The sequence below is a fragment of the Scyliorhinus torazame genome, chromosome 6 (genome assembly GCF_047496885.1).
Source record: "Scyliorhinus torazame isolate Kashiwa2021f chromosome 6, sScyTor2.1, whole genome shotgun sequence".
NCBI lineage: Eukaryota > Metazoa > Chordata > Chondrichthyes > Carcharhiniformes > Scyliorhinidae > Scyliorhinus > Scyliorhinus torazame.
The window spans coordinates 88,042,868-88,059,788 of NC_092712.1; the positions used below are offsets into that span (position 1 = coordinate 88,042,868).

Genomic DNA, 16,921 nt, shown 5'->3' on the forward strand with positions numbered 1-16,921 from the left:
TGTGGTAAATAATGAGCTCTCATACTCTCACCCTCATGATGGTCTGTAACAGTTATCTGAGCACATTTAAGATGGACAATTTGGTGTTTGGTCCCCAAAACTTCCATAGTCATAATGGAGGTATTCATGAGTGAAACTCCTACCATGCCTGTGATCGGAATACTGGATTCCACTATAAATAGCATTACTGTTTTTATTTGCTCAATGACATACTTTGGTGCAGATAACTGTCACTGCATGATATTAGTCATGTAGAGGTGGACTGAATATTGAGCTTCTTACCTTCTGGTAGGAGTGTGAATGAGGCAACTGACTCTGCGACATGCTGCTGCTCTGCCGACTTCCATTAGAAAGCCAAGGTATACACTTTCCTAGAACACAGGAGAGGCACTCCATCATGTACCCTGGCTCCTCATTATTCCCCAACACTGCTACTCCTTCTTGGTGTATCTAACTGTGCTTCTTTCTAGCAAGCATGATGGCTATCGTCTGGAATATGTGCATCTGTGCCAGTTCCAGATGACATTTGAGTGTGTCTGATTGACCCACTGGATTCTTGTTTCCCTTCTAAAATGAGAAGATGAAGCATTAGGGCTGCATAAGCATACTTGTCCATTTTGATATCGCATTGCAGTTTTACAGGCTTTTGCAAAATCAGTGAATGGATTGATATGCACATTGTGATTATGTGATACATACCAGTAATTCCAGAGTTCCATCCTCTTCCAGATTTTTCATATCCAATATATCAAATGATAAGTGTTGTTCCATATCCCAGAGTTTAAAATTCCATCTCAGTTTTGGTTGGTCAGTCAAATTCCTAGGCGTGCTATTGTAATAAAGGGTGGCATGGAAGCACAGTGGTTAGCACTGTTGCTTCACAGCACCAGGGACCATGTTGGATTCCCACTTGGGTCACTGTCTGTACGGAGTCTGCACAGTATGGAGTCTGCATGTTCTTCTAGTGTCTGCGCGGGTTTCCTCCGGGCGTTCCAGTTTCCTCCCACAAGTCCCGAAAGACGTGCGGTTAGGGGAATTGGGCATTCTGAATTCTCCCTCTGTGTACCCGAACAGGTGCCGGAATGTAGCGACTAGGGGCTTTTCACAGTAACTTCATTGCAGTGTTAATGTAAGTCTACTTGTGAAACCAATAAAATTGTTTCTGGGAAATATGCTAATGACTTTTTTATATCAGTCCATAGAGGCATTGTATGGGTACGTGATTTCTGTCGTATTTGCATTCTATACCTTGGTTGTCACGGTTAAAGCTAGATTTATAGACTTAACCTTGAGCACATCAAACTTTGCCAATTCGACCTGAGACAGGCCATGGGAGAACCATTAGTCCGTTAAACAATTTACAATTTAAGAGTTATATGAATTAATTGGGAGAGTGGGGGTGGTGACCTCCCTGAAAATACAAACACTGTTTAAAAGGATGGGAAAACAGATTTTGTATTAAATGGGGCTGTAAAAATGTATCATCTGGTTGCCTGACTGAAGACGAGACCACTCTCACCAGTAACTCCAGATTGATGGTTCAAAAAACCTTTCAACGAATTAACTTCTCCTCATTCCAACAGTCTGGGAATGTACTTCTGTATTGTCTCTTTCCCAACCCTGTCTCTACTTCCAGAAGGAGGGGGGAGTGAGCAAGATAAATACAATTGTGTTTTCATTTGAAACTGGAGAAAAGCAATACCTGCAAGGGGCTCCGACGTGGCGGTTAAAGGGTTAACGAATCCTCATTAGTTTCTGGAATGCCACATTTAACATTCACTCCCGGGCTACAGAGGGGGGTGGGTGGTTAGACACTGGAGAAGAAACTTGGGTTTCCACAACTGTTACTCGGGAGCTGACAATCGCATCCACTCCTTGAGGTAAGACTTCTCAGGGTTCCATTCTTAACCTTGAGGACAAGTTGCCGGGCCAGCCATGTGAATACATAGACACCCTCCACACAATAGGTTGGAGTCATCTTGTGCCTCTGGTTCATTTTCGATCGGTTTCCCTCAGACCACCAAGCAGTCTTTGCCAAGAGAAAGTATGAGGGTTCCAGCATTGCCATTACTGCTCCTACTACCGTGCCTCAGGCTGAGGCTGGGCGCAGGCTCCACTCCGGAGATCTGCCGGGGCGTTTACTGCTACACGGCGGCCAGCGCTGAGCGGGGCTGGCCATGCACCGGAGCTCACTGCCGGGGCAGGCCGTCCCGGGGCAACAGCCAGGACAGGGCGAGCATGGCCTTTGGCGCCTACCCGCGAACCGGAGGAGGAGCAGGGGCGGTTTCCAGGTCCACCGCCGATCCCAACACCATCCTCCACGCCGTGATAAGGAAGGAGAACGCCAGGGTTGCAACAGCCCCTGCCAACGGGGGGCTCAACTCGAACGACACGAAAGAATGCAAAGGCATCGAGTGCAGGTTGCCCCTGAGGAGCCGCCTGAAGCCCAAAGCCCGAGCTCACTGTTCCGGAGAACACTGCCCTCCTGGGGCTGTTGCACTGGGGGCAGAGGTGCTTGGGCAGTCCAGCCCTGTCCACATGCCTGATCGAGCAGCTCAGTTCATTGGCGAGATCCCTGACCTCAGCTACTCGACAACAGAGCTGGGAGGAGCAGCGCTGGGAGTTCAACTAACATGTGACATAAAACCAGGTAAATCTGAAGAAATTCAGGCTTCTGATCATTTTACTGAGAAATGCAGATAAGCAGTTACATTCTCAAAGTGAAAACAAATGCTGCGGGAAATCTGAACTAAAAACGGAAAATTCTGGATAAACTCAGCAGGTCAGGCAGCATCTGTGGAGAGAAAGATAGATGATCCCTTCCAGAACTTCTGTGAAGGATCATTTAGATCCAAAACATTGGCTGGGATTTTATGCGCCCCACGCCGTGGCGGAGGCGGCCTGCCATTGGCTGGTGGCGGTACCCTCTAGCCTCGCCGCTGCCAACAGGGTTCCTGTTCAATGCCCATCTTCCCACAGGAACCCCTGGCAGGGTACACCATCCCGCTGGCGAGCTGTTAACTCGGTTTCTCTCCACAGTTGCTGCCAGACCTGCTGAGTTTATACAGAACTTTGTTTTTATTACAAGCAGTTGTATGTTTGTCAATAAATGAGGATTTGTCAAAAAGTCACATGCCACGTTATGCTACCTCATAAAAAAAGTCTTAATCATACAGTCCTATGCCTTTCACCATGTCAGCACATCTTCCAGCCAAATAATTATCTTTGAAGTGCTGTAGGGTAGGAAACCGAGCAGTCAATTTACCCTCTGCAAAGACCCACAAACAGCAATAGAATAATGGCCAGAAAATCTTTTTTGAGTGATGGTCCATGACACTATTATGAGCGTGTTAGCTTTTTCGAGTGTCATTAAAATATACATTATTCATTCTCTATTATCAACAGTGTTCGAAAACGATGTATAAATTTTGAGCTACCGATATAGTGAGACCATTAACTGAAAGGGAAGTGCAGTTGGATACATTTATACAGTGCCTTTAATGCAGAAAAAAAAATCCCAAAACACTAACAACAGAGAAGAGTACTTCTCGCCCATAAGACACATTTCAAGAATTCAGTGCTAACTTTCGGATACCCAGCAGACAACCTAAGCACGTTTCAAATCCAGTTTTTGATCACATTCGGTTTGGTGTCCGGTCCAAGCTGCAGGGCATTCTGCAGTCAGGTCAGAACCTAACTCTGGAGTTATGGCACACCTTCCTGGCACTAACACAGCAATCCAAAAGTAGCAGAAATATCAGCCTCAAAGACTGCAAACTGTACTCTATCCCCACCATAGTTTCAGTGTTCAAACATAAACTACCTGAATTTGCTCTCGTGGTTTATTGCTTGACCTGAACACGATTAGGTTCTGTGCCTTGTAATTCATTGGCAAACATCTGCAATCTCATTTTATTGTTAGCGCAGTAAAGCAAGGAATGAGAGAAAGTTCATCAAACTAGTCCTTCCACAGGCTATACACAATCCACTCCATCATATACTCCTGATAAAAGTTCTGTACTTCTTTATATTTGACTATTTGCTTTCCGTTTGTTGCAAACTTTATTGAAATAGTTATTTTTAATAGCTAAGAAAAATATACTAAAATTAGATTAGCTGTGCTCCTTTTATACAATTTACACATTGACATCTGGCTGCTATGCAAATAATAATGAGAGGTCTGCTGTTTTCCTTTTAACACCTTGATGTTTGTTAGCATATGGAACTATTTCAGTTCCAGTAATGTGGTTTAAATCAGAATATATATTGAGAAAGATTAATAATAAGGGTTTAAGCTGCACAACCACAGTAATGCTAGACAAAGAGTCATCGGACTCGAAACGTTAGCTCATTTCTTTCCCTACAGATGCTGCCAGACCTGCTGAGATTTTCCAGTATTTTCTCTTTCGTTTATAAAACATAGCTTGACCAGCCTAATAAATAATGACATGGTGCTTTAATGTAAAGTGATGTCCCATAATTATCATTTGGCTATATTCTGCAAGTGCAGCGCTGTCAATTAGTTTCTGCACCGGTACTTTGTAGATGATGAAACTTGTTAATGAAATCTGATTATTTGAACATCAGACAAACGGACATTAAAACAAGACTCCTACATGCCATCATTACTAATAATACAATGAATCAGTTGGGCGACATGACTGTTTGTTTATTAAAAAATGGGATACATATAACTCATTTGTAGAGAAATCATGAATTGCTCTACTTGACCAACAGCTTACCTGGAACCTAATCTCTGGTGCCTTATGAAAGGTTTCCTCACTAGTTAAATATAAATGGCAGTTACATTTACGGAGGACTTGTACCTCAAGCAGGTGTTGTACCTATCATCCTTAGCTCATCGGATTATAGGTGCCTTCAGTTCCACATGAAAATAAAGAGGGATATTTATCATAATTGTTATTTGGAAGCTGACTTTTATATTACTTTGTTGCCGCAAGGAGAAAAGGTATGGAAGTGTCCACACTCCGAATGCTTGCAAACACAATGAGCGGCAATTAGGGGCATTGCTCATTTAATCAAGATGATGATCTGCTCAAATGGTACTTCTTGAGTAGTTATTTCAGTATCTGTCATTATAGGCATTGAAAAGTCCCCAAACAGAATCTGAACTCACTGTCTTTGGTCTCCATTCCAAAGTACAGCTCTCTAAATCTTTTGATAAGTTTCTGTAAGCTCACTTCATGCAGCAAGTAACTGATCAGCATGAAATCACTAAACTCTTTCATCATCCATCTGAAAATGTATGCCATTGGACCGGTCTTTGCGAGGATTATAGCTGGTACCCATTTCTCATTGGTGATGTAATTCGTAACGAACGCTCTCTCCCTAGTTAAATATTCATCTTTTAGAGATTTTCTCCCTCCTAGCAATTTGTATTTGTTGTTGCCATTTGACAATTTCTGAAGTATCAGGTGGAGTTAACAAATCAAACTGTGTTTGTAGTTTCCCCCGAATAATAGCATTGCCAGTGAATTTTGGGTGGTAGATTGTACAGTGTTCCTATAAGAAATGAGAAATTTGTTTACTCTTCTTGATAATGTCCCCTAGTTCTTTGCTGCTTGAATAGAATGCCTTAGTGATTGCACAAAACGTTCGACCACTCCATTCACTGCTGGATGATATGGAGTTGACATGATATAATGCATATCATTCGCTTTCAAGCAGTTCTCCAACTTCTTCGAAGTAAACTGCATAATCTGCTCTGGAGTTCCAAATATTTCTTCAGACTTTTCAATGGTCTGTTCAGTTGACTTCATTATCGTGACTTCTGGCCATTTTGAGCACATGTCTACAATCAGTAAGAACATGTGTCCCTCCAGTGGACCAGTCTAATCAATGTATATTCTCTGCATGGCTGAGTCAGCCATTACACAGATGCAATGGTTGTAAAATGTTACTTTGTTTTGCACAAGATTGGCATTGCCCAACTTTCTCTTCAATTTGAGCATCTAATCCTGGCCACCAAAAATAACCGTGCCAGTTCCTTCATCCTCATCACACCAGCATGTCCCTCATGCAGTTGGTCAAGGACTACTATATAAGCTTGATAATCACAGAGTCTCCAGAATAGAACTCCCATTCTGTACTGTCAACTCAAGTCTTTGTGTTATGTAGGGATGGAGTAGTGTATTTTTCCGATGAACATCTGATAGCGTTCCTTTTTGGACCAAGTCCATTGCTTTCCCCGTCACTGGATTGGTTCTTGGAACTTGAGATGAAGTCATAGGTACACTATCCATGAGCGAGAAACACAAAAATGTTGACAAAATTTCTTCTGGGCCATGCTTGACTTGTAATGACAATCGTGATAAAGCATCAGCATTTGCATGCGCTCAGACCTGTGATACTGGATATCGTTGTTGTGTGCCAACAATATCAATGAACCACCTTTGCAATGTGCTTGCTGACAAAAAAGGTATGTTTTGTAAGGGCCCCGAAGAATCCAGCACGAGTTTTAAGGATACAAAATAATAACGTTTATTTACTATAACAATATATACATAACAGTAGCAGTAACTTCCCTTGCTACCTTCTCCTTCCTCCTGGTTCCTGGACTGGCCAGCTTATTTATAGTAGGAGTTTCTCCGCCCCCCTCATTGGGGAAGTTCATACTCCCATAGGATTGTGGGATAGTCATTAGTCCCCAGCCAATCGTCAGTAGGCAGGTTATAACATCCCTCCCCCCCAAAGTCCAAGGAATCCACCGTAGGCCCTGGCGAAGGAAGGCATCGAATTCGTTTGGCCGCAGACCGGACGCCATTTGCACGCGGCGCTGGATCAGGCGGCGTATAACGAGACGGAGACCGGCGCTTCCGTGATGAACGGCGCGGTTGTACATCCACGGCCTGTGGACCCGAGGATTCCCCCTCTGATTCATCCTGTGTCTCCATCTCGGAGTCAGAGTCTGCTGCCTCCGTCATGTCAGCGTCTCTATCCCCATTCGGTCCCGTTACGACCTGCGCAGGCTTCGAGTGAGGCACCAGTGGAAGATTTGGAGGACTACCTTCCCTTGTTTCTGGTCTTTGCCGCTGTTGAACTGAGCTCCGGGGGCGGGGAATCTTTTGCGGGGATGATCTTCTGGACCGGACGTGGTCTACATGTTTTCGCTGGAGACGACCCTGGGCTTGCACTTGGTACGATATAGGGCCCGTTTGGCGAAAGATTACACCAGGAACCCATTGGGCACCACCAGCAAAATTCCGCACGAATACTGGGTCACCGGGCGCAAACTGCCGAATCGGACGATGCCGAGACAATCCCGGTCCCTGCCGTTCTTGTGTGCGGCGTACTTTTGCGCCAATGTCCGGGAAGACCATACTAAGGCGGGTGCGAAGTCTCCGGCCCATTAGGAGTTCTGCGGGAGCTACCCCAGTCACTGTATGGGGGGTGGTCCTGTACGTAAACAAAAACCGAGCCAGTCTCGTGTCCATTGATCCGGAAGACTGCTTCTTTAGGCCTCTTTTGAATGTTTGCACTGCACGCTCTGCCAACCCATTTGAAGCCGGGTGGTAAGGGGCAGTGCGGATATGGCGGATGCCATTCGTCTTTGTAAACCTAGCAAACTCCTCACTCGTCAATGGAGTGCCATTATCCGTGACCAGCACCTCGGGGAGGCCATGCGTGCTAAATGATAAACGCATTTTTTCAATTGTTGCGCAGGACGTTGCCCCCTGCATCTTATGCACCTCCAGCCATTTGGACTGGGCGTCAATTAGTAGACGGAACATGGATCCCTGAAAATGGCCTGCGAAATCTGCATGTAAGCGTGCCCAAGGCCGCCCTGGCCATTCCCAGTGATGTAGGGGCGCGGCCGGCGGAAGCTTCTGATGCTCCTGGCAAATGGAGCAGTTTGGGGCCACCTTCTCAATGTCGGTGTCGAGGCCTGGCCACCAGACATAACTCCGGGCCAACATTTTCATCTTGGTCATGCCCGGATGCCCATTGTGCAAATCTGATAATATCAGCTCCTGGCCTTTTTCCGGGACAATCACACGCGTCCCCCACAAGAGGATGCCGTCTTCCACGCTGAACTCTGACAGTTTGGAGGAAAATGCCCGCAACTGGCCTGGGAGCTGTCTATGCTGCCCACCATACAGGACTATGTGCCGAACCTTTGACAGGACTGGCTCCGTCTGGGTCCACTCACGGATCTGTGATGCCGTGACAGGCAAGGTGTCCATAACATTTAGGGTTGCGACCACCTCACCAGTCGTGGGGGTCGACATGGGGCCGGTTGATAAAGGCAATCGGCTCAGTGCGTCGGCATTTGCTATCTGCGTACCTGGTTTGTGCTCCAGAGATACTCATATGCAGCAAGCAACAAAGCCCAGCGCTGGATCCGTGCAGAAGCAATGGGCGGTATTGGCTTATCCTCTCTGAAGAGTCCCAGCAGGGGCTTATGATCAGTCACGATAGTGAAATGGCGGCCGTACACATACTGGTGGAAGCGTTTCACCGCAAAAACCACTGCCAGGCCCTCCTTCTCGATCTGCGCGTACTTTTTCTCCGCTGCAGTCAATGTGCGGGAGGCGAAAGCTATTGGTCGCTCGGCCCCGTTCTCCATCTTGTGGGACAGGACAGCCCCAATACCATACGGGGATGCATCACATGTGACGAGCAAAGGCTTTCCCGGATCATAGTGGGTTAGTAACCCAGACGACGACAATTGTTGCTTTACCCGCCGGAAAGCGGTTTCTTGCGGCTGACCCCAAACCCAGCTGTGATTTTTCTTTAGCAGCAGGTGTAAGGGGGCCAGCGTAGTTGCCAGATTGGGGAGGAACTTCCCGTAATAGTTTATGAGACTGAGAAAAGAACGAAGATGCGAAGTGTCAGTCGGGGTGGGGGCATGTTGAATTGCACGCACCTTCTCTGCGACGGGGTGCAGACCCTCGCGGTCCACCCGATATCCTAGGTAGACTACTACTTTTGCCTGAAATACGCACTGTGTGACGTAAACGGGCTCCAGCCTCCGAAAGGCGTTTAAGGACAGCCTCCAGATTTTCCAAATGCTCTTGCTCCGACGTCCCTGTAATCAACACGTCATCTAGGTAGACAGCCACACGTGGTAAACCTCTCAAAATGCCCTCCATAACACGTTGAAAAATTGCGCAGGCAGAGGATACTCCAAAGGGCAACCGTGCATATTCATACAGGCCCCGGTGTGTGTTAATTGTTACATATGGTCGGGAGCCAGGGTCCAGCTCCAACTGCAGGTAGGCGTGACTCATATCTAATTTTGTGAATGAGAGTCCGCCTGCAAGTTTCACGTAGAGATCCTCTATGCGAGGCATTGGGTATCGGTCGAGTCGGGAAACTGTATTCACTGTAAGTTTATAGTCGCCACACAAGCGAACTGTGGCATCTGGCTTCATTACTGGTACAATTGGTGCTGCCCAGTCAGCAAAACGGACGGGCCTGATAATACCCAAACTCTCCAAACGAGTGAGCTCCCCTTCTACCTTCTCGAGCAAGGCGTAAGGCACTGGGCGCGCCCGGAAATAGCGCGGCGTGGCTCCTGGTTCAACTTGGATACGGGCTACGGCCCCTTTTATTTTCCCCAAACCAGGCTGGAATACCTCTGGGTATCGTCCTAGCACCTCAGTCAACCCTCCAGAAACTGTTTGGAGGATGTGCTGCCATTGCAACCGCAAATGGCGCAACCAGTCCCGACCCAACAGGCTGGGCCCATGGCCACGCACTACGATAAGTGGGAAACGCCCCTCCTGGCGTCCATAGACAACAGGGGTCATTGTAGTTCCTGCAATGTCCAGTGGTTCCCCCGTGTAGGTGACCAACCTGGTCTGTGAGTCGGTTAATGCAAGGGTCTGTATACCCTGCTTGATGCGGTCGAATGTCCTCTGGGCGATCACGGAGACCGCTGCGCCAGTATCCAACTCCATCTCCAGCGGGTGGCCATTGACCCGTACTGTCACCTTAATGGGGGCTACACGGGGAGCTGCCACACAATGCAGCTGCAGGCAGTCGTCCTCCGTCTCCACGTCCTCAGGAGTGGTCGCCGCAGGTTCATCCACATGGAAGGTGCGGCCTCTGGGCTGGTCCCAGTTACGGCCCCTGGGCTGGTCCCAGTTTCGGTCGGAACGACGGCGCCTCTGGCGTCCCCAGGACCGCCGTCCGCGACGGGGTCGGCGCCTACAAGTCTGACACGGACATGGCTCCTCATCCATTGGATCTGGAGAAGGCTCCCTTCGGGGAGGAATGTCCGATGGCCACTGGCGTCGGTCTGGTCGTTGCCTCGCCCAAGGTACCGTAGGAGTGCGGGGGGGCGTTTTTAGGCGGAAAGGGTTGCGCCCCAAGGCATGCACTTCCATTCCCTGTAGCTCCTGTACTCCTCGCTCTGCGCTCTCTCAGGACAAGACTATTTGTATTGCCTGTTGAAAAGTCAATGTTGGCTCCGCTAACAACTTTCTCTGGGTGGCCGCATTGTTAATACCGCAAACCAAACGGTCGCGTAACATTTCTGACAAGGTCTCACCATAGTCACAGTATTCCGCAATCCCGCGTAGCCTGGATAAAAAAATCGGCAAGGGATTCTCCAGGGGTCCTCTCAGCGGTATTAAACCGGTAACGCTGGACTATCGTGGACGGGGTTGGGTTAAAGTGTTGCCCCACTATATTCACAAGTTCGTCAAACGTTTTGGTGTCCGGCGCAGCTGGGTACGTAAGGCTCCTAATCACCCCAAACGTATGCGGTCCGCAGGCGGTGAGCAATATGACCACCTGGCGCTCGTTTTCAGTGATATTGTTTGCCCGGAAATAGTAACGCATCCGTTGCGTGTACTGGTTCCAGCTTTCCAGCGCAGCATCAAAAACATCCAAACGTCCGTACAGAGGCATGGTATAATAGAAAACAACTTCCAACCTGTATCCAACAAAAATCCAGGGAGGTGGCTTCAGCAGTGTAGACAGCTATTCACTTTTACCTTCGACGCCAGTTTTGTAAGGGCCCCGAAGAATCCAGCACGAGTTTTAAGGATACAAAATAATAACGTTTATTTACTATAACAATATATATACATAACAGTAGCAGTAACTTCCCTTGCTACCTTCTCCTTCCACCTGGTTCCTGGACTGGCCAGCTTATTTATAGTAGGAGTTTCTCCGCCCCCCTCATTGGGGAAGTTCATACTCCCATAGGATTGTGGGATAGTCATTAGTCCCCAGCCAATCGGCAGTAGGCAGGTTATAACAGTATGCCTTTAAGATTGTAGTCAAGGGCCGATGATTCATTAAAAAGGGTAAAATGATGCCCATTGAGGTAAATGATGCTCAAAGTTTATTTTTCTAGTTGAGTGTAATTCATTTCTGCGCTAGGAAGAGTGCATGAAGCTTTTGTTCCCCTTCCAAAAGGCATAGGGTGGAATTCCCCCCCACCCCCCCGCCAAGCCGGGTGGGAGAATCGCCTGGGCGCCGTGTGAGTCCCACCACACCGTCCCGACGGCCGCACACAATTTCCCCCCCCCCCCCCCCCAAAACCGGCACGGCGCGAATCACAGCTGGCCACTGGGAGAATCGCCGCTTGCCGTTGGTAATGGGCAAGTGGCGATTCTCCGGCCCGGATGGGCCGAGCGGCCTGCCCAACACGACAGGTACCCGCCGGCGCCATCCACACCTGGTCGCTGCCGGCGGGAACAGCGCTGGAACACTGGGGGGGCGGCCTGTGGGGGGGCGAGGGGGGTTCCTGTACCGGGGGCGGGGGGGGACTCAAAGGGGTCTGGCCCGTGATCGGCGGGCCGGCCTCTCTGAAGGAGGACCTCCTTTCCTCCGCTGCCCCGCAAGATCGATCTGCCATCTTCTTGCGGGGCGGCCGCGGGGAGGACGGCAACCGCGCATGCGTGGGTTGCCGCTGGCCAATCCGCGCATGTGCGGGTGATGTTATTTACGTGGCGCCGGTCGCGTCATTTATGCGGCGCCACTTTTACGCGGCGCCAAGTCCCGGCGCGCGTAAATGACGCGGCGCCGCTCCTAGCCCCCCGGGTGCGGGAGAATAAGGGTCTGGGAACAGCCTCCAACGCCGGAGTGAAACACACCGGTCTTCACTCCGGTGTCGGGACTTAGTCTCCCGATGGGAGAATTGTGCCCATAATGTGCGAGGCGGCAGCACCAACCCCATAGGGTGAGGCATTGTAACTTCATTTTTGGATTATAATGAATGAACAGCTCTGACTTCAGCAAAGCTTCTTTCATTTCATTGTATGAATTTTCATATTATTCAGACCAGTACCATGCTTTGTTGACACATAGCAAAGTATGTAAAGACTTCAAAAATACTTTTCACTGTACCTTGGTACACGTGACAATAAACCAATCCACTCCAATCAATCGAGTTGCTTACCATAACAATTGATCAATCCTAAAAATGACGTGCCACATTTTGAGGATGTCGTGCTTCTAAGATTGCTGACATTGTCTTTGGTTCTGTGTGTAAACTGTCTTTGTTGATGACTAAGGTAATTTATGGATGACTTGAATAAGTCACACTTTTTCTTTTTAACTTTCAGGTTGTGGCTCTGTAACCACTTCAGGGTAGCTTCCAAATTCTCCAAGTGTTCCTGTTCACTTGAACCGGTGATGAGTATGTCATCTAAAAGCATTGCACTCCATTCAACCCACTTAGAATTTGATCATTAGATCTTTGAAAAAGAGCAAGCACAGATATTATTCCAAAAGCAATTCTTCTGTGCTCACGATGGTGAGTAGTGGCTGTGATTTGGCAGCCCCATTCACTTGCAGATATGCCTGTGAAAGATCAATTTCACTGAATTTTTGTCCTCCAGCAAACAAGTCTTCAATCAGCAGCATGGTTAATGATCTTGGATTGGATTTTTTATTGTCACGTGTACCGAGGTGCAGTGAAAAGTATTCTTTCTGCGTGCAGCTCAAACAGATCATTTATTACATGAAAATTAAAGAAAATACATAATAGGGCAATACAAGGTACACAATGTAAATGTCTAGACACCGGCATCAGGTGGCGTATACAGGAGTGTAGTATTAATCAGGTCAGTCAGGAGTCTGGTAACAGCAGGGAAGAAGCTGTTTTTGAATCTGTTTGTGCGTGTTCTCAGACTTGATCTGTGCACAAAACTGGGCTAATAGTAGTTTTAAATCTCCACAAATTCTCATTGAGCCATCTTGTTTTAATGCAGGAATGATTGATGTCGCCCAATCACTTCTACCAACAGGCTCGATTACTTCTGTTTTTAATAATCTTTCTAGTTCTTCTTCAAAGTTAGGCTTGACGGTACTAGCTTTGAACCATTTGGGTGTGCTGTTTGGTTTTTTATGTGCAGTTGAATTCCAATCATAGAGCCTAGTGAATTTTGAACACCTTCTCATACTTCTTCAGAAGTTGTTGCAAGTTGCTCCTTAAATTGACCAATTGACTATTTCCCAGTTAAGACTAAGCTTAGCCAACAATGCTCTGCCAGATAGAGCAGGAAAGTTTCCATGGACAGCCGCCTTGGTTGACTGACTGTGTCGAGTTTACACATTCTCCCGTGTGTGCATGAGTTTGCTCTGGGTGCTACGGTTTCCTACCACAGTCCAAAGATGTGCAGGTTAGGTGGATTGGCCATGCTAAATTGTCTCTTTGTGTCCAAAGATGTGTAGATTAGGTTACAGGGCTGCAGGGATGGGGTGGGCTTAGATGGAGTGTTCTTTCGGAGGATCGGTGCAGACTCAATGGGCCGATTGGCCTCCATCTGTACTGGACTGAATCTATGGCCTCTTCAGTTTACATCTTTAGGATCACATCTGAGGCTTTTAAAGGCAGATTCTTCAGCTTTTAATGAAAAATTGTCTCGGGTATAAGCGATACTTTTGCACCCATATACACTTCCCATTTTAATGTCATGACCTACAAGTTTTGGATATGCCCAAAATCGTTGTTGATCTCTTCATTGACGAGACACTTGGGTTCTAGAATCATAGAGGTTTACAGCATGGAAACAGGCCCTTCGGCCCAACTTGTCCATGCTGCCCAGTGTCTACCACTAAGCTAGTCCCAATTGCCCGCATTTGACCCATATCCTCCATATAACTGCCTAAATGCTTTTTAAAAGACAAAATTGAACCCGCCTCTACTACTGCCTCTGGCAGGCCGTTTCAGACACTCATCACCCTCTGTGAAAAAATTGACTCTCTGGACCCTTTTGTATCTCTCCCCTCTCACCTTAAGCCTATGCCCTCGAGTTTTAGATTCTCCTAACTTTGGGAAAAGATGTTGACTGTCTACTTCATCGATGCTCCTCATTATTTTATAGACCTCTATAAGATCATCCCCAAGCTCCTACGGTCCAGGAAAAAAATGTCCCAGTCTATCCAGCCTCTCCTTATTACTCAAACCATCAAGTCTCGGTAGCATCCTAGTAAATATTTTCTGCACTCTTTCTAGTTTAATAATATCCTTTCATTAAAAGGATGACCAGAACTGTACACAGTATTCCAAGTATGGCCTTACTAATGTCTTGTACAACTTCAACAAGACGTCCCAACTCCTGTATTCAATGTTCTGACTAATGAAACCAAGCATATCGAATGCCTTGTTCACCACCCTGTCCACCTGTGATGCCACTTTCAGGGAGCTACGAACCTGTACCTCTAAATCTCTTTGTTCTATAACTCTCCCCAACTCCCTACCATTAACTGAGTAGGTCCTGCCCTGATTCGATAGACCAAAATGCATCACCTCACATTTATCTAAATGAAATTCCATTTGCTGTTCATCGGCCCACTGACCCAATTGATCAAGATCCTGTGCAATCCTAGATAACCTTCTTCACTGACCACTATGCCATCAATCTTGGTGTCAACTGCAAACTTGCTAACCATACCTCCTAAATTCTCATCTAAATCATTAATATAAATTACAAATAACAGTGGACCCAGCACTGATCCCTGAAGCACACCTCACAGTGCCTGCAGTTTGAAAAACAACCCTCTACGACCACCTTTTGTCTTTTGTCGTCAAGCCAATTTTGTATCTAATTGGCTAGGTCATCCTGGATCCTGTGAGATATAACCTTATTCAACAGCATACCATGCAGTACCTTGTTAAAGGCCTTGCTAAAGTCCATATCGACAACGTCGACTTCACTGCCCTCATCTACCTTCTTGGTTATCCCTTCAAAAGGCTCAATCAAATTAGTGAGACATGATTTTCCACTCACAAAGCCATGCTGACGGTCCCTAATCAGTCCTTGCCTCTCCAAATGCCTGTGCATCCTGTCTCTCAGAATACCTTCCAACAACGTAGCCACCACAGACGTTAGGCTCACCGGTCTGTAGTTCCCAGGTTTTTTCACTGCAGTCCTTCTTAAACAAAGGCACAACATTTGCTACCCTCCACTCTTCAGGCACCTCACCTGTGGCTGTCGACGATTCAAATATCTCTGCTAGGGGACCCGCAATTTCCTGCCTAACCTCTCACAACGTCCTGGGATACATTTCATCAGGACATTTCATCAGGGTCCAAGAGATTTATCTACCTTGATGCACTTCAAGAATTCCAGCACCTCCTTCTCTGTAATATGTACCCTCAAGACTCATTATTTATTTCCCCAAGTTCTCCAACATCCATGCCTTCCTCAACAGTAAATACCGATGAGAAATATTCATTTAGGATCTCACCCATCTCTTATGGATCCGCACATAGACGACCTAGTAGATCCTTCCAAGAGGCTCTACTCTCTCCCTCATTACTCTTTTTCATTTTATGTATTTGTAGAAGATCATGGGATTCTCCTTCGCCTTAACTGCCAAAGCAATCTCATGCCCCCTTTTTGCCCTCCTGATTTCCCTCTTACCTCTACTCCGACAACCTCTATACTCTTCAAGGGATCCACTTGCCTATGCATGTCATATGCTACTTTTTTTTGAGCAGAGCCTCAATATCCCGAGTCATCCAGGATTCCCTACTTCTACCAGCCTTTCCCTTCACTCTAAAAGGAATGTCCTTACCCTGAACCCTGGTTAACATACTTTTGAAAGCCTCCCACTTACCAGCCATCTTTTACTACCAACAGTCTCCCTCAATCAACTTTTTGAAAGTTCCTGTCTAATACCATCAAAATTGGCCTTTCCCAAATTTAGATTTTTAACTTTTGGGCCAGACCGGTCATTCTAGATAGCTATCTTAAAACCATTGGAATTATGATTACTGGTCCCAAAGTGATCCCTCACTAACACTTCTGTCACCTGCTCTTCCTTATTTCCCAAGAGGAGGTCAGGTTTGCCCCCTATCTAGTCGAGCCATACATATACTGAATGAGAAATCCCTCCTGAAGGCACTCAACAAATTTCTCTCCACCCAAGCTCCTAATGCTATGGCTGTCCCATTCAATGTTGGGAAAGTTAAAGTCTCCAATTATTAAATCCCTACTTTTCCGGCAGCTATCTGTAATCTCTTTACATATTTGCTCCTCAATTTCCCACTGACTGTTTTGGGGCCTGTAGTACAATCCTATCAAAGTGATCTCACCCTTATTTTTCAGTTCTACCCATATAGATTCAGTGGGCGAACCCTCAGATATATCCCTTCTCAGTACTGCCTGGTATTGTCCCTAATCAAAGACACAACTCCCCTCTTGTTCTATCTTTCCTAGAGCATTTCTACCCTGGAACATTGAGCTTCCAGTCCTGCCTCTCCCTTAGCCATGTTTCAATAATAGCTATAATATCCTAGTCCCATGCCCTGCCTTGCCCATCAGGCCTCTTGCATTGAAATAAAAGCAGTTTAACCTAGACTTCCCTTATCTGTCCGGCCATGTTTTGTACATTCTCCCTGTGTTTTATTTCTCTTAGTCTAACTAGTCCCTGTCACGGAGTTCTCCACAGTCTCTGTAATGCGGCCCTATTTGATTTTAGAATTTGGTTTCTC

At 46.8% G+C, this 16,921-nt stretch overlaps 1 protein-coding gene across 2 annotated transcripts in view; it reads left to right on the plus strand.

Annotated features, from left to right (window-relative positions):
• Positions 1-1,791: 1,791 nt before the first annotated feature.
• Positions 1,792-16,921, plus strand: part of nell3 (NELL (neural EGFL like) family member 3) — a 50,429-nt gene continuing 35,299 nt past the window's right edge. Inside the window, exon 1 of one of the 2 annotated variants that reach the window (XM_072508447.1) lies at positions 1,792-1,880. Coding sequence is in view for 1 of the 2 variants with exons in the window: in XM_072508446.1 (XP_072364547.1) it covers positions 2,047-2,650 (604 nt within the window). In the remaining variant the exon portion in view is untranslated. Of the gene's footprint in view, positions 2,651-16,921 lie in introns of both variants that reach the window. The other variant, XM_072508446.1, reaches the window with a different exon arrangement.